The sequence below is a fragment of the Clupea harengus genome, chromosome 25 (assembly GCF_900700415.2).
Source record: "Clupea harengus chromosome 25, Ch_v2.0.2, whole genome shotgun sequence".
NCBI classification, from domain to species: domain Eukaryota; kingdom Metazoa; phylum Chordata; class Actinopteri; order Clupeiformes; family Clupeidae; genus Clupea; species Clupea harengus.
Genome location: NC_045176.1, coordinates 13,276,379 through 13,299,328, shown reverse-complemented (window position 1 = coordinate 13,299,328; position 22,950 = coordinate 13,276,379). Strand labels below are relative to the sequence as shown.

The 22,950-nt window shown below is 49.8% G+C and overlaps 1 protein-coding gene across 1 annotated transcript in view; it reads left to right on the top strand.

Annotated features, from left to right (window-relative positions):
* Positions 1-22,950, top strand: part of ptch2 (patched 2) — a 32,712-nt gene that overhangs the window by 9,676 nt on the left and 86 nt on the right. Inside the window, exons 3-22 of the mRNA XM_012825710.3 lie at positions 1,940-2,129; positions 2,246-2,315; positions 2,481-2,572; positions 5,466-5,661; positions 5,834-5,955; positions 6,585-6,732; positions 7,827-7,958; positions 8,142-8,297; positions 8,550-8,642; positions 8,790-8,915; positions 9,901-10,019; positions 10,201-10,958; positions 11,990-12,132; positions 12,259-12,439; positions 12,571-12,851; positions 14,382-14,519; positions 14,720-14,862; positions 19,285-19,678; positions 19,797-20,313; positions 20,452-22,950. The exon at positions 20,452-22,950 is cut by the window's right edge and continues 86 nt beyond it. Of these exons, the coding sequence (XP_012681164.1) occupies positions 1,940-2,129; positions 2,246-2,315; positions 2,481-2,572; positions 5,466-5,661; positions 5,834-5,955; positions 6,585-6,732; positions 7,827-7,958; positions 8,142-8,297; positions 8,550-8,642; positions 8,790-8,915; positions 9,901-10,019; positions 10,201-10,958; positions 11,990-12,132; positions 12,259-12,439; positions 12,571-12,851; positions 14,382-14,519; positions 14,720-14,862; positions 19,285-19,678; positions 19,797-20,313; positions 20,452-20,486 (4,034 nt within the window). The 3' untranslated portion in view covers positions 20,487-22,950. The remainder of the gene's footprint in view (positions 1-1,939; positions 2,130-2,245; positions 2,316-2,480; positions 2,573-5,465; positions 5,662-5,833; positions 5,956-6,584; positions 6,733-7,826; positions 7,959-8,141; positions 8,298-8,549; positions 8,643-8,789; positions 8,916-9,900; positions 10,020-10,200; positions 10,959-11,989; positions 12,133-12,258; positions 12,440-12,570; positions 12,852-14,381; positions 14,520-14,719; positions 14,863-19,284; positions 19,679-19,796; positions 20,314-20,451) is intronic.

The following is a 22,950-nucleotide window of genomic DNA, read 5'->3' as shown; positions in this document are numbered from 1 at the left end:
TTGAAAAGTGAAACAAAAAGCGTGTTTGTGAATGGAGTTGGTGTGTGTGTGTGTGTGTGTGTGTGTGTGTGTGTGTGTGTGTGTGTGTGTGTGTGTGTGTGTGTGTGTGTGATTTTTTTTTTTCCTTGGCTTAAATCTTGCGCGCAGATCTCTGTTGGAATGTATTTACATACCCTAGCTGGAGCTGGTTGCCATACAACGAGCAATGCAGCGATAATGTGTCGTGAAACATCGTGGGTTACAAGCTTTTTCATGTAACTGTGCTTCAGGGAGAACTACATTTCCCCTTAATATCTGTGTCATTGCTTACTTTTCATGAAACACCCGAAACTTTGCGTGTATGATCTGGCAGAACAGTTTATGGTTATGCTAAGCCATGCTTTAGCCAATGCTCAGTACAAGGAAAGGGGCTTGAAGTGATTTGGCTGTGTGGGCAAGAGAAATTGGTTGAGAGAGTTCTCTTCTCCCAGTTACAGTCCCCGCTTGTTTTCCCTCTCCCTTGCTGTGTCTCCCTCTTTCACTCTCTAGTGCTCTCTCAAAATCTCTGACCCTCTCTTTCTCTCTCCCCCTCGCTCTCGCTCTCTCAATTAAGTCAGGCAAGGCTTTTGGGCTTTGGAAGAGTGAGACAGATAGAAAGAGAGGGAGAGAGAGCGGGGGAGAGAGAGAGAGAGAGAGAGATAGAAAGACAGAGAGATGTGGGCCCAGCTAGCCACTGCGGGGTTGTCATCATGTATTGGGACACAGAGGGCTAGACGGGGCTGCTCTGATCTGAGCCGGTGCGTTTCATGTGCCCTTGGCATGCCTGCAGATACCCTGCACACTCTTTTCACCACAGCCTCCGTTAATTAGGGGGCTGGACTCCAGAGTTTCCTCTGCGCTCTTTGATGCTTTTCATCCAAGGGCTCTGCATACCACATGAACAGCGTTGTTCTGCCTCTCCTCCTCTCTTCCCCCAGCCAGCCCCACCGCTACTACCACCAGCACCAGCGCCACCAGCAGCAGCAGCAGCAGCTTTTGTTCTTCTCTCTTTCTCTCTCTCTCTCTCTCTCTCTCTCTCTCTCTCTCTCTCTGTCTCTCTCTCTCTCTCTCTCTCTCTCTTTCGCTCTTTCCCTGACGGCTTAGTTCTGGGATGGTGGAGGCCTGTTTTTAAAGCTGCGGACACTAACCAGTCCATCCGCCTGGCTGGGATTTTCCTATGCACATGGACTTGGGGGGTGGGGGTTGAATGAATGGTTTGGGGTTAGGCTGCTCACATGACTGGGATCCAGACGCTGTGATCTGCTCGGGCCGGCTGGGAGGGAGGCCTCTGACTGGCAGCCCACCCCGAGGCTCGTGTCGCCACTGCGCCATGGCCACCAGGGCCAGTGTGAAGGAGAGAATGAGAGAGAGAGAGAGAGAGAATGAGAGAGAGAGAGAGAGAGTTTCTCAGACACACATCTGTTTTCCAGGAGGCATCAATAAGTAGTTTTTGACTCACTCTGCTTGGCCAGACATGAGCAGCTCCCACAAAACCAGCGAGCACGGGGGCATAAATGTTTGTGAATGGAGGTGTGTATGTGCGTGTTTCTGTGCTCTTACCACCCTGGAGTGTTCTTGTTCTGGTTTATTTTTCTTCTGGTCCTGTGTAATTGGCTCGCGCTGAGTGCGTTGTACTCTGGTTTTGTCGAAGGCTGGTTTGACCAATACAGCTTTATCCAGTATGTTTTTGCAGGTTCATTCATAATAAATAGGCTAGGTTGTGTGATTTCACTGAGGTTCAGTTACGTCTTCATCTGGCATAACTACTGTCGACCTGGAGCCTCTTTTATTTTTAGTTGTACCAAGATTTCTGAATCATCATCGAATGTAACGGATGAGTGGCACAGAGAGAAATGACTCAATGCAGGGTTCATCTGTCTGTTTTTAACACGTTCCCCCTCCTCTTCCCCTGTGTTTGCAGCTGGAAGCCGAGTGAGCCGTGAACTGCGCTACACGAAGGAGAAGCAAGGAGAAGAGTCCGTGTTCACCTCACAGATGCTCATACAAACGCCTAAACAGGAAGGAACCAATATTCTTACCCAGGAGTCCTTGCTACTTCACCTGGAGGCAGCGTTGTCTGCCAGCAAGGTCCAGGTGTCCCTGTACGGAAAGTAAGTCTCCTCTCTTGAATCATGGGGAATCTGTCTGACTGTTGACACTGGCAATCACCTCAAACCAGCCGAGATTTGCTGTAATTGATGACTGTAAACATTTGATTTCTCCTTAGGTCATGGGATCTAAACAAAATCTGCTTCAAGTCTGGAGTTCCAATCATAGAAAATGTCATGATCGAAAGGGTAAGCCTATTGTTTTTGTATTTCCATGTCCCGTGAGAGTTCACAGAGCAAGGCTCAATACAGACGGCATTTTCCCCGTGACCCTTGCCTTGGATACGTTTCGATGTTCTCCATTTGCTCCAGTGTGCCAGTTTGACTAATGGCCAATTATGTCTTTCTCTTCAGATGATTGACAAGCTTTTCCCGTGTATGATTATAAGCCCTCTGGACTGTTTCTGGGAAGGCTCCAAGATGCAAGGAGGTTCAGCCTACTTACCGTAAGTTAACCAGCCAATCACATGAAGGCATTTTTGAGTGCTGCTTCCTATCCCCCTCACCATCACCACCACTATCTAGCTATCTAGCTAGCTAGCATTGAGATGATGCCAGTAAAGGCAGTGTTGATCACTGCAGTGTATCTGATAGCTGTTTTCTATCAGGTGTTTCCCCCCCCCCCCCAATGCGGGATCTGTGGGATTTGAGCCAAGCTCCGTAAGCTCACTTGACCCCCTGATTCTCGCACACTCCCGTAACAAGGGGGTCGTCATGTCAGCCCAACTACAGTGTTGGCAGCAATAAACTCCCAACATTAAGCTCGGAGCAAAGGCTCCATTTAGTCCGTTGATAAGCAGAGGCCTGGTTCAGTCGTCGCCTGTGCTTGTCCTGTCATCAGAGCGGTGAGGGGCTTTACTGGACTCCGCTGAGCCTCCGCTAACACCCCCTCTGCCATGCCCCTCCTCCCAGGGCCCCAGCCAGAGGAAGCCCTAATGGAAAAGGGGCAGAGAGAGAGAGAGAGAGAGAGTGGGAGAGGGAGGGAGGGAGGGAGGGAGAGAGAGAGTGGGAGAGGGAGGGAGGGAGGAGATGGTTGCTACTGGGTGGGTGGGTTGGGTGAAGGGGTGGGCGAGAGTGTGGGGTGGGTAGGGGAGTCTTTGGGTCAGACAATGGTAAGCATTCTTTCAGTTTACGAGTGAGTGTCCATCGGTGAGGGGGCCCCGGAGGGGGCCCCGGCTTTGTCAGCACTGGGTAACACTGCGCATTCTCATGGTAATCGCCTGGGCTCCGGGCTGTAAGTCCAACAAATAAAATGGGCATTATTCAAGTAGTGGGCCCAAAGAGACAGAGAAAGTGGGGAGAGCCGAAATTAACAGTGCGTTTTCTCCAAAACATCTCTCTTAACAGTTTTCACACATATATCCCAGAATACTGATCTTGTAAGATAGAACATTTTTTCCCAAGAGAATTATATAATTGTATATTTTGTATATATATATTTATATATATAGATATATATATAGATATATATAAATGGAAGATGTCAAACTTTGTTCTTTTTTTTCTTAGCCCTCTCCATCTTGAAAATGTCATTGTGCTTACTTAAAAAGCAATGAAGTAAGATGAACTTACACTTACAATGCTCTTACATTTTTGAGAGCTGAAGCTTATTTTCTCTTTTCTAGCACGTTTGAAGGGAGGAAAGGGTTGCCAGTGAGGCTAATGTCCTTTCTGGCTTCCGCTTCAGTTCAACCAATTTTTTTTAATGCTGTGCGAGAGAGAGTGACAGTGAGAGTGTGTGTGTGTGTGAGAGAGAGGGAGAGAGGGAGAGAGAGGGGGAAAGAGAGGAGAGGAGAGAGAGAGAGGAGAAAAAAAACTTGAGAGAACAAAGAGCAGCAATCTATGGAAAAACAAAAGGGCCTAGGCCGGTTCACTCAAGCAAAAAATAGGAGATAAAGGAGCCTCTCTTTGCAAGCAGGAGCAAAGGCGCTTGGTATGTGGGAATGGGAGAGGACCAGCTTTATTTGAAGCCACTCTTCATGAATTATTGGAGGGAGATTGTGCCCAGAGTGAGGACACTTTTTTACTGTTTTCTTTCTTTTTTCTTTCTCCACCCTCAAGTACTGGCCATAGAAAATGGCCCCCCACATTCTTCAGCTCGTATATCAACCTGAGGTTAATGTCATTTTGCATGTGGATTATTTCATGTGGAAATGGGGTCCAGAAAGAAAGAGTGTCAGACAGGGGAAATTATTCTTTTTGAAGTTGAGTGAAGGGTTCAGTTTAATGTTGTATCTGTCAACACAGTGAAGTTGTGTTCCCTCTAAATTTCTGCTTGTGGCATACAAAGATGGGGCTTTTCAATAACACTGTCTCGTCTAGCCTCCAATTGTTAAATCATTCCTGTCCACAAGCAGAACATGAATTGATAACTACTTAGATATATTAGCTATATGTGCAAAAGCATTGAAAAAAGAGCACGCCATTACAAGTAAACAAAGTCATTCAAATCAGCCTCTTTGTTTGTGGCAGAGGTCACATTCTCCCTCCCAGGGTTTTTGGTCTGACTAATGGTGTGTAGTGTGGCAGGCTCTCCGACACACTGGCAATCCCTCAGAGCTTAAGGTACTTCCTGCGTACAAAGCTCTGGCCTTGAACTTGTGTCGTAAGTACAGTGCTCCGAGTCGTCTTGGCTGGCTAAGGCTGTCAGCCGACACCAGGCTGCAATCCCACAGGCCACATAATTACCTTCTCTTTGGAGGAATATTGTAAATTTAGCTCCACAGGGTGGGCGGGACTAGCTCTAGCACCATCGCAGAAAGAAAGAAAAAAAAAAAGCCACGGGATTAGAGTGTCTCTTTGAGTCGGGAGCCTGTGAACGCCACAGCCTTGAGCAGCAGGAGAGAGGGGAGAGATGGGGAGAGAGCGCTGGGCTTTCCCTCCTGTCTGCCCAGCCTTGGGTCCCGGCCCCCAGTCCCAGCCCAGCCCCAGCCCAGCCCAGCCCAGCCCAGCCCCGCCAGGGCCTTATCAAGATGTTTGAGAGCCAGGGGTAATTGTTATGACTCGATGCACAGAGTTAAGAGACAGGAGCCCACGGCCCGCCGGCGCATTATGTTCCTCCGTGTAACAGGATAATAAACGCTACTTTATGTAGCATCTGCAGCCTGCCACCAGGGAGAGCCGGCCTGAGGCTCAAGCCCAAAAGAAGCTGCTTGACGTGGGGAAAGAGCAACCGGAGGAGGAAGAGGTGGGGGGGTGGGAGTACGAAAGGGGTGATGACAGAGGGATGGGGAAAAAAAGGTGGCACTGGACAAGAGGAGAAGAAAATAATAAAAAAAAAATGGGATTGGTGTACCCCTGTGTGCTAAACGTGTTTGGTCTTGGTTTGATCTGCTGCAGGGGGATGCCTGACATCCAGTGGATGAACCTGGACCCTCTGAAGCTGATGGAGGAGCTGAGCCAGTTCACCTCTCTGGAGGGCTTCAAGGAGATGCTTGACAAGGCCCAGGTGGGCCACGCCTACATGAACAGGCCCTGCCTCAACCCCAATGACCCCGACTGCCCCAACAGCGCCCCCAACAAGGAGCAGCGCCAGGTATGAAAATCTCATATTGATTTATATATATATATATATATATATATATATATATATATATATATATATTTATATATATAATTGAATTATGTCTTTTTTTAAATGACTGTGCTCAGTGGAGTGAGAGACAAGAAGGTGGTGATCTAATGAAATATGGTGCTGTGCTCTCCAGAGTCCCGACATTGCCTCTGAACTGCAGGGCGGTTGCCATGGTTTCTCGAAAAAGTTCATGCACTGGCAGGAGGAACTGATCCTGGGTGGCAGAGCAAAGGATACCCAGAATGCCTTGCAGAGGTGAGAGAGCATGGTGGGGCAGGGAGGGGGGCTTGGCAAGAGGGGGGGGGGGCTTGTGGGTGGGCGTCTCTAGTGGAGGCCTGGACGAGTGAGCAAGGAATCCTTCGGACCCCTAATAACCTCACACATCCGTGGAATGCCTTGCATGAGGCAGGATTGGTTTCCTACCCTGACCCCAGCGTAGGATAGACCAATTAAACATGATGGACAGCCACATAAAGCACTGATGGATCTGTTGTGTGGAATGAAAAAAAACACGACACTTACACAGACACAGGGTAAAAAGTGTAAAAAGAGACCTAGAACAGCCCTGACACAAATACCAACATGACGTAGTCCAAAAGAAAGGGTTCTCTCAGAGGGGTGAAATCCGATACGTGTTGTGCTTCGAGTGCTTGTTTTAATAATAAAAAAAATGAATACCACATCTAAATGATTAGACTTGCTTGTGCTCAACCATCGGTGGGCATCTTATGGAGAGTCATTGCATTGTGATTCAAAGTAGCACGCCTCGTGGATTTCTCTAAAGGGAACATGTTAGGTTGTATTACTTCTGTGTGTGTGTGTGTGTGTGTGTGTGTGTGTGTGTGTGTGTGAAATTTACCTGGTTCTCTTTGGTGTTCCTCCAGCGCTGAAGCTCTCCAGACCATGTTCCTCCTCATGAGCCCCAAGCAGCTTTATGAGCACTTTAAGGACGACTACGAGATCCACGACATCAACTGGAATGAAGACAAGGCCACAGCTATCCTGGAGTCCTGGCAGAGGAAGTTTGTTGAGGTAATTTCCTGTTCTCTCTCCCTCTCTCTGTTCTGTCAGCTTCTGTCTCCTGACCCAAATCCAAGCCACTGTGCATGTTATTTTTTTTCTCTTCTTTTCTACGGAGTGAGCGTAAGAGGCATGTTAGCCAGAGGTCTTTAGTGTTATCCTGAGCTTACCTGCTATGAGGGAGGGGCACGGTGAGAAGGGAAACACTGGCTTAGGGGGGAGTGTGTGTGTGTTGGAGGGGGGGGGGGGGGGGGGGGGGGGGGGGGGGCGATGGTGCTGGTGGTGCCTTGTTTTGCTTAGGCCAGTGGATCGCAACGTCTGCCTGAATTCCATCAATCCTCAGCTGCCTAGTAAACGGAGTCCTCCTAGGAGGCCACTGACAGACTCCCAGTTATAGGAACAAGCTGTTTTTGTGATAGCGGACACCCAGCGCGCCGACTGGAGGAGGGGCAGCATGGGGTGCCTTCAGCAATGCCCAGCGCTCGCTCGGGAGAAGAGGGTGAAGAGAGAGAAATAAAGAGAGAATGAGAGAGAGAGGAAAGGAGAGAGGGGAAAGGGGGGGGGGGAGGGTCACTGTAAAAACAAAAGTGCAGGGCTGAAGTTATGCTGTGCTCATGGCGCTGACGGAGTAGCCTGAGAGACCACGTGATCTCATTTGATCCCGGTGGCCTCCAACCCCTGGCATCTGTGTTCATTATTTCTGCCCTGTCAGGCGTCATAGTGGCCCACCGGAGTCCCCTTGTTTGTTTGTTTGTTTGTTTGTTTGTTTGTTTGTTTGTTATGGGGTTAAAAAGTAAATATACGAGGTGAATAGAGGTGTGCTTAGACTTGCTGTTCTGCGGCTCTGTTTGTATTGCATGTAAAAAAAAAAAATTGTGTTGTTGTTTTTTTCTACATCACTGTGAGGCACCATTGGCCCCACTGAGTTTACACTGAAAATACACTCCTGTGGACATGCATAGGAGGTCCTGTCCGTGGCATAATATTGTGTCACAACGGTGAATCCAATACTGGGACATGGGTCAATATTTTTGCTGTGAATATATAATATAGAATAACGTTTTGAAGTTGGCTGACTGAAGTTGTGCTTGCGTGACCCTGTGTAGGTGGCCCATCAGAGCATTCCCAAGAACTCCTCGTCCAGTGTGAACGCCTTCTCCACCACCACCCTCAACGACATCATGAAGTCCTTCTCCGACGTCAGTGTTATCCGCGTGGCCGGCGGCTACCTGCTCATGGTAAGGCGCGCGAGAAACCGCCTGCTGCTGCTACAGGATGGCCCAATTATGTCACATATGTTGGGGGGTGGCCTGTGACCTTGTGGTGATACGGTCATTTAGTGGGAGGGTTTGTGCTTTCCACTCAAGAGTGTGGCTCACCTCTGTGTGTGTGTGTGTGTGTGTGTGTGTGTGTGTGTATAGTTGGCCTACGCCTGCGTGACCATGCTGCGTTGGGACTGTGCCAAGTCCCAGGGGGCCGTGGGGCTGGCCGGGGTGCTGCTGGTGGCTCTGTCAGTGGCGGCCGGGCTGGGACTGTGCTCTCTGCTGGGTCTGTCCTTCAATGCAGCCACAACACAGGTAAGCACTCCACACTCGTAAGAAACACAATCTCAAATACTGACCCACACAGGCACACACACACACACACACACACACACACACACACACACACACACGTTCATAATCATAAACACTCAAATACGCACAGTCAGAAATATGCAGCCACATACCTGATCTCTGGTACTCTCCTTTTAACACTGTATGTGTGTGTGTCTCTCTCTCTCTCTCTCTGTGTGTGTGTGTGTGTGTGTGTGATGTTCTCCCTGTCAGGTGCTTCCGTTTCTGGCCTTGGGGATTGGAGTGGATGACATGTTCCTGCTGGCTCACTCCTTCACGGAGGCTGCTTCCAACATCCCCTTCAAGGCAAGCTCCTGCTACAGTTTCACAGAGCGCAATCCAGTTCCACTCAGCACTGTTAGCTGTGCTGCTGTTGCTGCTCTCTGCTAACACTCTCCTCCTCTCCTCTCCCCCCTCTCCTCCCCTCTCCTCTCCACCTCTCCCCTCCCACAGGAGCGGACTGGAGACTGCCTGCGCAGGACTGGCACCAGCGTGGCCCTGACCTCCATCAACAACATGATCGCCTTCTTCATGGCTGCCCTGGTGCCCATCCCAGCCCTGAGAGCGTTCTCCATGCAGGTAAGGGCCCTGTGTGTGTGTTTACAGTTCCACTTCAATCCTCAAATCCACTGCTGCTGATTTTCACAGCGTGGCAGGACTGCTTGCTCACTATGCTAAAGGGGGGGGGGGGTTAGTGGAAATAAAAAAGGAATGAAAGAGCACTTTTAATAAACGATGTGAATGAGTAGAGAAGCCTTTGTTCTTTTCTTTCTTTTTTACTGCCTCCCCCTTCTGTTCACCTCAGAGTTTTTTTTTCTGATGTACGTGTGTGTCTGTGTGTCTGTGTGTGTGTGTGTGTGTATGTATGGGGGGTTGGGGCTGTTGTGTTGTGGTGCGGTACGGTACGGAGGGGTTGGGGTTTCTCTCAGGTGGGGAGGTGGTGAGGATGTGGGGGAGAGGAGTGGAGCAGTAATGAGACGAGCGAATATATCAGTAGATCACCCTTGCCGTCACACTGCGGCCCTGTGATCTCCCCCGGCTAACCCTGGGTGGTCCGCGGTGTAATGATACGGAATATAATGTCAGCCGGAGGGCTCGGAGGGGAAGGAGCGGGGGAGGGGTACAAGGTCCTGCTCAGACTCGCAGCGGCGGCCTTGGGAGTCCCCTTTCCCTGGCTCCGTGATGGTTTTCTGGAGGGGCGAGAGCAAGAGAGAGAGAGAGAGAGAGAGAGAGAGAAAGAGAGCGAGATAAATAGAAGGAGAGAGAGAGAGAGAGAGAAAGAGAAAGAGAGAAAGAGAGACAGAGAGAGGGAGATGGCGAGGGAGGGAGTAGAAGGGGGGTTACCAGTTGATTTAGGGGGCATTTTTTACTTTCTGGGATTCAATCCGAGGCACTAAAACAGCAAGGGAGCTTGAATGTAGAGAACTTTTTTGTCAAGTTCAGATGGCAGCTGTGGGGCTGGGTGTGAGACATGAGCGAAAAAGACTTGGCTCCTCGCCTTAACATCTCTCTCTCTCTTTCTCCCTCCTGCTCTCTCTGTATCTCTCTCTTTCTCTCTTTCCAGGCTGCCATTGTGGTGGTGTTCAACTTTGGGATGGTTCTGCTCATCTTTCCTGCTATCTTGAGCTTGGACCTGCACCGCCGTGAGGACAAACGTCTGGACATCCTGTGCTGTTTCTACAGGTAGCCCCCAACGCCCACATTCACCTGCATCTCAAAGTGAAACCTTTTAAGCTCAGACCGCCTTTTCATGCTGTGGCTGTTTGGGTGTATATCTTTTGTATTATATATATATATATATATATATATATATATCTTTTTTTTTACAGTTACTGATTGTGTGTGTCCTTTCTTATTTTTACAGCCCTTGCTCCTCACGAGTGATTCAGATCCAGCCGCAGGAGTTCTCCGGCGCCGCTGACAGCCACCCGCACTCCCCTCCTACCCCTACCTACACAGGCTCCACCATCACCACCAGCACCCACATCACCACCACCGTGCAGGCCTTCACCCAGTGTGACGCCGCCGGCCAGCACATCGTCACCATCCTGCCCCCCACCTCCCAGATCTCCACTGGCCCCGCCTCGGTCATCGTCGCCCCCTCGCCAGTCGCTCCGGTCCCGGCCCCGGCTGCCGACCCCTACGGCTCCCAGCTCTTCACCCCCTCCAGCTCCACCAGGGACCTGCTGGCCCAGGTGGAGGACCCCAAGGAGGGCCGCGACTGCGTGCCGCTTCCCTTTTTCCGCTGGAACCTGTCCAGCTTCGCCCGGAAGAAGTACGCCCCTCTGCTGCTGAAGCCCGAGACCAAGACGGTAGTGGTGGTGATGTTCGTGGCCCTGCTTAGCCTCAGCCTCTACGGCACCACCATGGTACACGACGGACTCTACCTGACTGACATCGTGCCGCGCGACACCAAGGAGTACGACTTCATCGCGGCCCAGTTCAAGTACTTTTCCTTTTACAACATGTACCTGGTCACCATGGACGGCTTTGACTACGCCCGCTCCCAACGGGAGCTCCTTCAGATCCACAACGGCTTCAACTCGGTGAAGTACGTGGTGCGGGACAGCGACCAGAGACTACCCCGCATGTGGCTCCATTTCTTCCAGGACTGGCTGCGAGGTAAACAGATTAAACTCGCCCCTTTCGTGCCGAATGTGTTGCTATCCTTTCTGGCTTATCCAAGGCTTTTTGTGGTTAGGCGAAACGTCCCTTCAGGGTCAGACCCTGGGTGTCACGCCTGGGGGTCGGGTGCAGGATGGGGCAGGCAGAGGCTGCAGGTGAGGGGACCAGTTCAGGGAAAGTTCACAGCCGCCACTCATCTCTCTCTCTCCTCCTCTCGCTGTCTGTCTCTCTCTCTCTCTCTCTCTCTCTCTCTGTCTCTCTCTCGGTCTCCTCCAGCCACACCCCTGGTGGAATAGCCAGGGGAAGGTTAGAGTTTATCTGCCTCAGCCTCTGACCTCTCCCACTACCCCTCCAGTCGGGCTACTCCCTCCCTCCTTCCCTCCCTTCCCGGGTGAAGCTCAGGCGGCAAACTGGAGTGCTAGAAAGGGAACTCGCCTCCTCAATAGCATGTGGAAATTGGAGGGACTTGAAAGGCCTTGGCTGGCGCTCCCCCCCATGCTATTTCCTTTTCTTGTGAGGAGATCTCTGTAATTATAGAAAGGCTGTGGAAACTGTTTTTCAGCTGTTGTCAGACTTTGTAATTTAGGGAACACGAAAGGCTTTGCTGGTTAGTTTATTCAGCCCACACACACATATTGAGTACCAGGCACAAAGACGCAGAGAGGAGGGGGTAGCGATAGACTGTTTGTGTATCCATGTGTGGTTCAGTGTGTGTGTGTGTGTGTGTGTGTGTGTGTGTGTGTGTGTGTGTGTGTGTGTGTGTGTGTGTGTGTGTGTGTGTGTGTATTTCCTCCAAGCAAAATGAATTTTAATGAGTTTTTCCAAAAATTTCATCTCAGTTTCCCGGATGTTCAAGTCCCCTCCAAAAGTAGCACAGTCTGCACCAATCATATTCTGTCCTTGTTGGCATGGGACCCGCTCTGCAGGCTTGGAAACGTGCTCTCTGGCCGCTTATGGTGCTCTGAAGGCCAGACCCTCACTCAACCACTCATTCTCTCTCTCTTTCTCTCTCTCTCGCTCGCTTACAGGACTGCAGGCCACATTCGACGCAGACTGGGAGGCTGGCAGGATCACTTACGATAGCTACCGCAACGGAACCGAGGACGGAGCTCTGGCCTACAAGCTCCTCATCCAAACCGGCTCCAAGAAGGACCCTTTCAACTACAGCCAGGTAGAGCTTCCATCAGCATCCCATCTTGCAGCTGGTCTTGCCGCATTGTGTTGTCATTTCGAAGTTAGTTTGGTTCTTCGTCTGTCTCGTCCTAAACCTTTTTCTTACTCGCCTTTTTTTTTTTAGTTGACGTCCCGTCAGCTGGTAGATGAGGATGGCCTGATCCCGGCAGAGGTCTTCTACATCTACCTCACCGTGTGGGTCAGCAATGACCCCCTGGGCTACGCCGCCTCACAGGCCAACTTCTATCCCCACCCTCGCGAGTGGATCCACGACAAATACGACACCACGGGCGAGAACCTGCGCAGTGAGTGCCTCTTCCTCCAGCTTCTTCCTCTTCCTCCAATGTCTCGTGTGAGGAGGCCCAGTACAAGTTTGAATGACGTTGAGGTTCGGTGAATCCGTTTGGCATTAAACACCTGCTCTGTTCTGTTCTAGTCCCCGCTGCCGAGCCGCTGGAGTTTGCCCAGTTCCCTTTCTACCTGAACGGCCTGAGGCAGGCGTCCGACTTCGTGGAGGCCATCGAGAGCGTGCGCGCCATCTGTGAGGAGTTCAACCGGAAGGGCATCAACAACTACCCCAACGGCTACCCCTTTCTGTTCTGGGAGCAGTACATCGGGCTACGCCACTGGTTCCTGCTGGCCGTCAGCGTCGTGCTGGCCTGCACCTTCCTGGTGTGCGCCATCCTCCTGCTCAACCCCTGGACCGCAGGCATGATTGTAAGTCACTCCTCCATTCATCTTCTTTCTTTTCCTTCCCTCCTTCCCTCCTTCACTCCCCCCCCCCCTCTCTCTCTCTCTCTCTCTCTCTCTCACTCTCCACTCTTCCCTTCTCCCTTTATCCCCACAGCACAGCTCAATAACCATGCCATGGAGGGCCCTTCTGTGGGGAGGGCCTCAGTGGGTTGGCCAGAGGGTGCTGCTTTCTCTCGCACACACCATACATACACACACACACACACACACACACACACACTGAACTCCCCCCCACCCCCTTTGTCATTCTAATGGGGGCTGCAAGGTTTTTTTTTTTCCCAAATAGGAAATGCAAAAGAGCGGCAAAGCTCTCCTGAAGGCTTTTACCTCAAACTGCCTTTGTCCAAATAATTTGGGGACAGGACGGATCTGCCTAGTCGCGACCTTGGCCTGCTAAACCCATCCATCAGCCTTGGGGGGTGGTGGTGGTGGTGGTGGTGGTGGTGGTGGTGGTGGTGGGGCGGCACACGGGGGGCGGGGGGTTTGGGGGGACTCCCTGTCAGTTCTGCGGCTGGGAAACATTTCACACAGGCTGGTGGGGAAGACGTCCCTGCATGGGAAGGGTCTGAGGACAAGAGAGGGGACTCTTGTGACCGTTACGTTCTACTGGCAACGGCGGCAAGCTTCAGCGGTAGCATGGCAGATGCTAAAGAATCAATGTAGTGCGCTGTGAGAGCAATGCCTGACCCTGCTTTTCAAACACCCTTTCTCACCCTCCCCAACATACACACACAGGCATACACACAGAGAAATACACACACATACACACACACACACACACACACACACACATGTGCAGTCACACTGTCTCGGGCCTGTCTCTCCGCTCTTGTCCTCTACTGTTTCACTGCCTATATGTGGCCGTAATAAAAACAGGTTTTACCATCTCCAATTTAAGTGTGACCAAATTGGGACCCCTGCCAACATCAAAGGCTCGAAAAAGGCCTAAAAGGCTAAGAGTTTTTTTTTTTTCTTTTTTCTGGGAAGTTTCTTGTTTGGTCTTGAAGGAAAAAAGAAGGGATGAAAAAAAAATGTAAAGGAGGAAATCATTTTGAAGAGAAGCACGTTGGTGGTGGAGTACCGTCAGAGGGGCGACGAAGGAGAGAGAGGGGCCAGCGGCAGAGTCCTCCTGCTCTCTATTGTCCGACAGTGTCAGTCACTTCCACACCGCTGAAAGCAGAGACGGGGAGGGGGGGGTGGGGGACTGGGGCTGGGGAGGTGGTCTGGAGTGTAACCTGATATAGTAAGGCAGATGACTGGTGGGGGGGGGTTGCAGGATTTTTGGGGTTACAAACCACACGCGTGTGGAAAATAGTGGCACGACTCGAGAGACTTCACTCTTATCATTAGCGGATTGGTCATAAGCCATTACTCCTAAGTGGACCGAATAAAGAAGAAAGGGGGAGTGTTGTTATGACAAACCCTATCTTTGTAATTGTGATGAAATGTTACCTCAGAAACCGGCTAACCCACTCTTCTTCCCCTCCCCCACAGGTTTTTATCTTGGCCATGATGACTGTGGAGCTCTTCGGCATCATGGGTCTGATTGGCATCAAGCTCAGCGCCATCCCCGTGGTCATCCTGATCGCTTCCGTTGGCATCGGAGTGGAATTCACCGTTCACATCGCACTGGTAAGAGCACCCCCCCCCCCCCCCCCCTTCACATTCCCAGCATTATTGCGGCTCCTCTTATGTCACATAAAGAAAATTGCCCCCGGCTGTCTGTTTTGGGTGGGTCTTGACCGAAAAGAAAAGGTGATGCTCTTGGGTTGGGGGGTGGTGGTTGTGACACGGGCCGCAGACTGAGTGTCTCTGTGTGCATTCTTCCTCAGGGCTTCCTCACCGCCATCGGAGACAGGAACACCCGCGCGGCCGTGGCCCTGGAGCACATGTTCGCTCCCGTGATGGACGGCGCCATCTCCACTCTGCTGGGGGTGCTCATGTTGGCCGGCTCCGAGTTTGACTTCATCATGAGGTGAGGCGTCCGAGGCTGTTTCCATTTCTGGCTCCAGTTCCCTACAACCCCGACCCCCTCATGTGTTAGTGCTTTGTGCTTTGTGTGTGTGTGTGTGTGTGTGTGTGTGTGTGTGTGTGTGTGTATGTGTGTGTGTGTGTGTGTGTGTGTGGTGGGGGTGTGTGTGTGTGTGTGGGTGGGTGGGTGGGAGAGTACTATGTTTACACTGTGCTGAGCTATTGAGACAGTTGTCAGATTGGCCCTTGGGCTATGGGAGGGAAGTGTGTTTGTGTGTGTGTGTGTGTGTGTGTGTGTGTGTGTGTGTGTGTGTGTGTGTGTGTGTGTGTGTGTGTGTGTGTGTGTGTGTGTGTGTGTGTGTGTGTGTGTGTCTGTGTGTGTGTTTAGAGAGGGGGTAGTAGTAGATGGGGGTACAGGTGGGAATGTTTGCCTCCCACCTCTGTCCTCACCTGGTGTTGTCACTCTTGCCTCTGTCTGCCCGTCCCCACCCCACCCACTGAACACCCTCAGCACACAACAAATGGAGAAAACATCAAGGGTGTGCAGCAGCTGCTCATAAACATGTAAATACTCTACCCACTGGGTGGCGACTCGTGTGTGTGTGTGTGTGTGTGTGTGTGTGTGTGTGTTTGTGTGTGCAGCTTACACACAATCTGTCTCTTGAGGAATTTGTCAACTGTCCAATTATCCAGTTGACAGCCTTTTTTCCTTAACTCTAAACCACATAAAGGCGTTTAGGCCCTGCCCAGATTTTGGGTTGAACTGGTCACTCGCTCTCCAACGTGAAATCGCTAACCCCCCCAACCCAAGGGCTTTGGCTGCCTCGCGCTGCTTCGCTCAACGGTTCCCCTCACAAAAAGGCAAATAGCAGTGTTTTTCAGCTGAATCTGGGCTCAGCTGGAACCAAACCACAACCTTGAGAGCCGCCTCAAACAGACCCGTGACATAAAACTCGCTTACTTAGAGAGTGGAGCTGAGCAGAGCAGCACGTCAGAAAGCATAAATACGCTCAGGGTGGCTTCTTGGCATTGTGGCCATTCAAACATTCTCCAAGTGTTTGAATCAAGTCAGATGGTGAAAGGATACTTTTCCCACTAAAAATGGAGACAAAGAAAGAGAGAAAGATCGAGAGAGAGAGAGAGAGAGAGAGAGAGAGAGAGAGAGAGAGAGAGAGAGAGAGAGAGTGTGTTTGTGTTTGTGCTTTTAAGTGCTTTTAGGATAGTGTCATGGCAGAGAGGGTTGGGGAAAGAAACATTTGGTGGAGGTAGCGGGCTAGCACAAGGGCATTCACACTGGGAGGTCTTGTTTAGATGAAGGGGGTGAGTGGGGGGCGGGGGGGACCAAGGGAACGTGGGCCCTCTAGCTGGGGAGAAGCATAAATACATTGCTGTAAACATCTCCTGGCGGTGGAGCGCTGAATAAACAGCAGAACAAGCTCGGCGGCCCCACTCAGGAGGAGCCACCCCTTCCAACCCCTGACTCCGAATGGAAAAGATTACAGTTTATATAAACAACAGAATTCCTAACACTAGGTCTACTCTGGAGGTCTAACCCGACCGGGGCCCATGGATGGTTTTGCTTTTCCCCCCCTTTTCTTTCTTTCTTTCTTTCTTTTTTCTCTTTCTTTTTTTTTCTAACCCTCCTTAAATAAATCACACTCCACTTTCTGAATGTGGACTTAGTAAAATAAACAAGTGACTTTTTCCTCCATCTTTTTTTCATGTACAGAGGATGGTTAGATAGAGTGTTTGCTTGTAACCAGCCAGAGGTGGAGAGAAGGACAGCCAGAGATGGTCTTGGGGCTTCATCTGCTTTTTCTCTCCTGCTTTACGGCCTCCGTGCTTTAAACATTGAACGCAAACCACGTAAATAACAAAGACAGTGTTTTTACATTTGGTTCTTTTTGGCCAAGGGGGCACATGGGCTAAGCTTGTGGCTTTTCCTTCCTTTCTTTCTTTCTTTCTTTCTTTCTTTCTTTCTTTTTTTCTCTTTTTTTTTGCAAAGATACACAGTTCTTGTGTGATTTTCAAAGCAAACTGGAAAAGAAAATAGTGCACACTCGAGCAGTCTGCTTTGGCTTTGTTAATGAGGCAGTCATGAGAGAGAGTGAGAGAAAGAGAGATGGAGGGAGGGAGACGGGGAGGAGGGGTGGAGGGAACTGTAGGGGAGGAGAAAGGGGCTTAGTGAGAGCAGGCTTAGGGCTCCAAATTTGACTGGTTCTATAGTTTAACTTGACTCCTTCCTACAATCCGGAACTCTTCCTCTCTGGCTCAGTCGAGGCTGGGGCCCTCCCAGGCCACCTACAGAGGTTAGCAGAGGCCCTGTTAAAAAACCCAGGCTTCACCCTGAGATGTGCACAAGGTCCGAGTCAGGTAATTACAGTCTAGTTAAACTGATTGTACCGTTTGACACAGTAAAACCACTAGGGCCCTAGGGAAACGGGAGATAGACGCAAACCGAAATAGATTCCAAAATGGACGTTCGGCGGGGACTGTTACTCACAGACCTGTAATCTTTTTAACAGTGTTTTACGATTCATTTTGCCTGACAGTGCCCGACAGCCAAAGTAAACACATGGCCCCATGCATGAAGACGGGTCAATGGACAGCAGTCTTTTCTGTACAGCTGTGAGCAGACAGGCTTGAAGTATCGCTATAAAAAAAACCTTATAAATCATCTGAGGTGCGACTTCATTGAAGTGGGTTAGTTTGAGGGGAGTGGGGGTGGATGGATCCCTCCGGTTGTTTTTTCTCCATATTTCATTCCTTTTTCTCTCTGTTTGAAAAGAGCTGAGCTGTCTCTTTCTCTTGCGTGCATCTATGTGTCCGTGTGTGTGTTAGCGTTTAACTTTAGCACTCTCTAATTTTCTGATGCACTTTCTTTCTTGTGGTGAGACTGAGCCCTCTCTCAGAGCTCCAAGCCGAGACGCGGAGACACAGACAGCCCTCGCGGCTCTGTTGCCCATTACCCAAAACCTCCCAGCTAACAAGACACGCAGGGGCAAAACCTCCCCGTCCCCCACAACTCCCTGCACAGAAACCAGAGGAGCCAGGGAGACGAGCTCACTCTCTCTCTCTCTCTCTCTCGCTCTTTCTCTTTCTCTCCACCCCCTCAAAGCAGTGCAGCTGGTGGTAGTAGCATCACACTCTGCTCCGTCTCTGGTGCTCCACACAGCCAGCCTCAACCCCACTTCCATCCATCCCTCCTTCCCCTCTCTTGCTCACTCGCTCGCTGACATCCAAGCAGACTTGTTTCCAGGGCCGCTCCCAGCCCACTGTGCCGCCAGATGCGCCATCTCCCGGTGCCAGCCAGCCCGCCAGCCCAGACCTCCATGTTCTTGGCTTTGGCGGAGGAGGGTGGTGTTTCCTGCTGTTTTTTCTGCCCCGCTAAGAAGCTCATTTGCAGGCCCCTTTCATTACACAAAGCCCAGGCCTCCGCGTTAGCGATGTCAGCCACTTGTGTCAGAGAGGGCTGCTCTTTTGCACCCTTAAGGACAGGCTTGAAAGCTCCAGTGTAGTGTTGGGCTGTGGCTGCATGCCTAGAGAGCAGGATAGACTCCGAGTGGGTAGACATGCCTTTCATAGTTACTGTGGTGCAAGACTGGGGTGCAACGGAACTGATGCCTGCAAAAGAAAAACAAAACAAAACAAAAGAAAGAAAGACAAAACTTGAAAAGGATTGGGAAAAAAAAAGCCTTCCCTGGCCTGCCTAGCGTAAACACAGAGACGGTGTGCCCTGGCCATGCTGAAATGGGATCTGATTGAGATGGGATATGAAGTTGTTGAGGAGAAAATTACATTAGCAGCAGCAACAGCAACAGCAGCAGCAGCAGCAGCAGCAGCAGCAACCCTGGGGCCACAGGGAGGGGTAGGAAGGAGAGAGAGAGAGAGAGAGAGAGAGAGAGATGGAGAAAGCGAGGGAGAGACAGGGGAGGGCCAGAGTGTTTCTGACGCGTAGGATGTGCTCGCTAATGTAAACACATTTCTGCAGGAAGTGGCAGAGCTGTGGTGATAGATGAGGGCTTCCAGAGGGAGAGAAAGCGAGAGAGACAGAGGGAGAGAAAGAGAGAGAGACAGAGGGAGAGAAAGCGAGAGAGACAGAGGGAGAGAAAGCGAGAGAGACAGAGGGAGAAAGAGACCTAGAGTGCATTGAATTCCAAGATGGAATCTAGGAAATTTCACTCGGGTGTTGTCAGGTCGCCAGGAGAGAGGACGTAGTCAGGAGTAACATGAACAAAAAGAAGAAAGTGCGACTGAAAAAGAGGGGGAAGCAAGAATCACGAAGGCCACGTTTACATCTACCATACATTCCTCACCCTGCCTGCACGGCCCCTGCCCGAGTGTGACTGTGTTTGTTTTAGCTATCACTCCACCTTAATAATGTCTCCCATTAACCTCAACCTCTCTCTCTCTGTGTCTCCTCCAGATACTTCTTTGCCGTGTTGGCCATCCTGACGCTGCTGGGCGTCCTGAACGGCCTCGTGCTGCTGCCTGTGCTGCTCTCTCTCATGGGTCCGCCCGCTGAAGTCACTCCCGCCAACAACGCCAGCCGCATGGCCACCCCTTCCCCGGAGCCCCTCCCTCCTCCCATGAGCCACCACAGCTACTACGCCGGGCACAATCCCAGGGGCACGCGTCAGCAGGCTTTCTCGGAGTCGTCCGACTCGGAGTACTACTCCGAGACGACCACCACGTCTGGGATCGGCGAGGAGGAGTACAAGTACTGCGACAGGAGCGCATACATCACCCCGCCGACCGTCGCGCCAACCTCGCGCATCCTGCTTGAGGCGAGCAAGAACCCCAGCTTCCCCAAACTCACAGTAAGTCACCCTGTTTCTCTGTCAAAGCTGCATCTTCACTTCTCTTACTTGCACCAGTGCATCAGTAAGTTGGGCAGTTCCCTAACCCTATGCATTTTGCTCATTTCATCTTTCGTAGGTAGTGAAGCCTTACGGTGAAAATACAGGCACTCAGAAGGATCAGATGAGCGAGTCCGCCCAGAACGCAGTGAACTCGGTCAGCTCTCAGATCAGCAGATGGGACAGCAAGCACGAGTACCAGGGACCCAGGAGGCAACATTTACCCAGCAGCAGGGCCCACTGCCCTGGGAGGACTAATCACTCGGGCCTCGGGTCCCAGCAGTGCAGAGGGCCGCATCAAAACAGGACTAATGTTCCGGCCCACGGCACCGGAATACTGCAGCGGCCCAGCAATGCTGTTACCATGGTTACCGCCACAGCCTCTGTGACGGTGGCAGTGCACCCCAGTTTGCCGGGGTCGTACCAGGGTTACATGCACGAGGGCTTTGAAGACACTGAGTTGGACTCTTTTGAGGAGACAAAAAGGACTTCGCAGTCATTTGGGAAAGCCACACAATCTTTCAAGACAGAGTCTATGGAACTCCAAGACCTGGAATCTGTAGAAAAGAACCAGAATGAAGCTAACCAGGCTCTAGGTAATTAAGCTTCTTCTGAGGAAAAAAAAACAAACATCAGTTATGAAGTTTTCTGCATGAAAGTTACTCACTCAGATTTACCTGAAACACAATCATCCCCAATCTTATGGCATTGTCTTCCATCCTTTTGTGTTACAGGTGGTCCTCGGATCCGAGCAGCCAAAGATTGCTAGACACTACCCAACCCCCACCCCTACATTTTTTGTCTGGAATCTGTCTCTGGCTGTCTCTGGGAAGTCCCCATCTCTAGCCTTTCCACTTTGAACTGTAAATAGACCTCACACACAGACAAGAGGATTTATTTTAAAAAAAGATATTAAAAAGGTCTTGTTTTAAAAAATATATATATATATAAATTTATAAATATATATTTTAATACTAAAAAGAGGGAAAACTTATTTAAAAGAGTACTGTATAACGTGTGTATTCTCTTGTATAAAAGACAGATGTATAAGAGGATTTGGGGGGTTGTCTCCTCCAGTGTATAGATACAAAATGTGTACAAAATGTAAGAGTGAAATGGTAAATATTAGGTTATTGAAAATTAAAGGTCAGTGTTTCTGTTCTTATTTTGCTGCTACACTTCAAATTTGAAATGGTTTGCCTTGAAAATATGCAGTACCCTCTTCCCCCAAATTGTAAATTGAAAAAAAAAAACAAGATCTTACACTGCAGCCATTAGTAGGCTATTCTGTTTTATTCAAAGGTGATGCCTTGTCTTTGATTGCACTGCACAAATGCAAACAAACAGAAATACCTGGACTCTGTTCTCATTTCCATGTCCTTTTGTCATACTGCCCCACATTTTGAATAGCAAGTAATCATGTGGGATTTCTTTGTTTTGTTTTGATGGTTTTTTTTTTAAGTTTGTATCTGCAAACACTTTTTTTTAACAATAGCAACCATTGTGCCTTCATGACGTTCTTCTCTGATTAACTGTGCATTCAAATGTTCATGTTTCAAATGTCGGTATCTGGGTGCGCCGTATGTTCCCCTCATGTCAACCATCCAAGAAACCATGCCTTCACTTTGAGGTTGCTTGTGGCCCCTCATAATTTAAGGGGTGTTTTTCTTTGTTTGTTTTTGTTATTGTTTTTATGTTGTTGTTGTTGTTGTTCACAAGTTATGTCTAGATGGTAAAAACGAGTGAAAGGGACTCAGTTAACACTAGCTGAGTCACCTTCCGTCATGGTCCTTAGCTGATGATGCACACATGGTTCACCAAGAGTGCACGTACATGTAGCACATTTGTTTTGTCTGTTATCTGGGCTCACGTTCTCCATCTTTGAAATGTTCTGTGGGCCTGGTTCTGATTGGCGGCGTGCGGCATGGTGGATGCTCTTGTGGAGGTCCACTACTGACAGCACCTCCATCGTCCTCTCCAATCGCTACACTGTCACCTCATCTCTGTGTCATTTTTGTGCAGTTGACGTGTTTTACTACTTGAAGGAGTTGCGAGATAAGCCTTTTGTGTTTTTTTTTTTTCTTCGATTATGTTAAGTGGTTGGGTGCGCTGGAATTCTGTCATTCCATAACCCATCCCATGCGGAGACTCGGGAGGGGGCAATATGTGACAGATTTTCCTTTTTCCACCCAATTTCCTTCTGAAAGGGAATATACATGCAAAGGGAGGTTTTTTTATTGTGTTGTTTACTCTGGTTGGCTGCTGTGGGGTTTCAGCGTACACTGCCGAGGCCCTGTGCAATCATCATTGACTAGGTAGCGTGTTGCCACGAGGCCAGAGGGCGGGGAGGCAGAGGCAGGCAGAGGGTTTGCCGTGGAGAGGGCCTCGGGCCTCTCTGGTGCTCCACATCACGGCGGCCACATCACGTGGCTCAAGACAGTGCGTCTGTGAAGGCTTTACTGTCGCATGTTCATCTTCACTCGGTGCAGTGTTTATTGAGCGTGGGGGGGGGGGGGGGGGGTGGGTGAGGCACACACATTTCAGTATTGGTCACATCACTGCCAGTTACATAAAAAAGCAGGGACATGTATTAGATTTAAGTGGCAGCTTATGTTTTTCTAAGACAAGAAACTTTAAGTAGCTACTGAATCGCAAGAAGAAACTAAACAGAGTCAAGAAATCATCCTACATTCACAGCTAAACTACAGGAGTGTGTAAATTATAGGAATGAAAAGGGCAGAGGGTGGGGGGGGGGTCCTGCATAGGGTTGTAGTTTTATTTGAAATGTATGTCATGCCATATAAATTATTTAAATTAAATTTTTATTTTTGTAGTTTGTACAGATGTTAGTCATTTAGACTGAAGTTCTATTTTTAAAGAGTAAATATATTATAAATATAAATCTATCTATATAAATATATATATATATAATTATATATCTATTTGTTGCTGAGGTTTTTTTGTTTTGTTTTGTTTTGTTTTGATTTTGTTTTGAGGCCAGGGGAAGGAGTCCACAGTGGGTGGAAGTGGGTGGTGCTCCGCCCATGTTGTATTTGGTTCGGAGAGAACAGCACACTTGGAATATGAAGGAGAGGTGTGACTGACGCCGTCCACCTTTGTGTAGTTTCCTGGCCTTTCCTTCTTCATGAAAAGTCGATGATTTGTTTCTCTTTTTTTTTTGTTGATGTCTAAAACACTGTGACTTCAGAAAACTATGTTCAACAAACAACAAC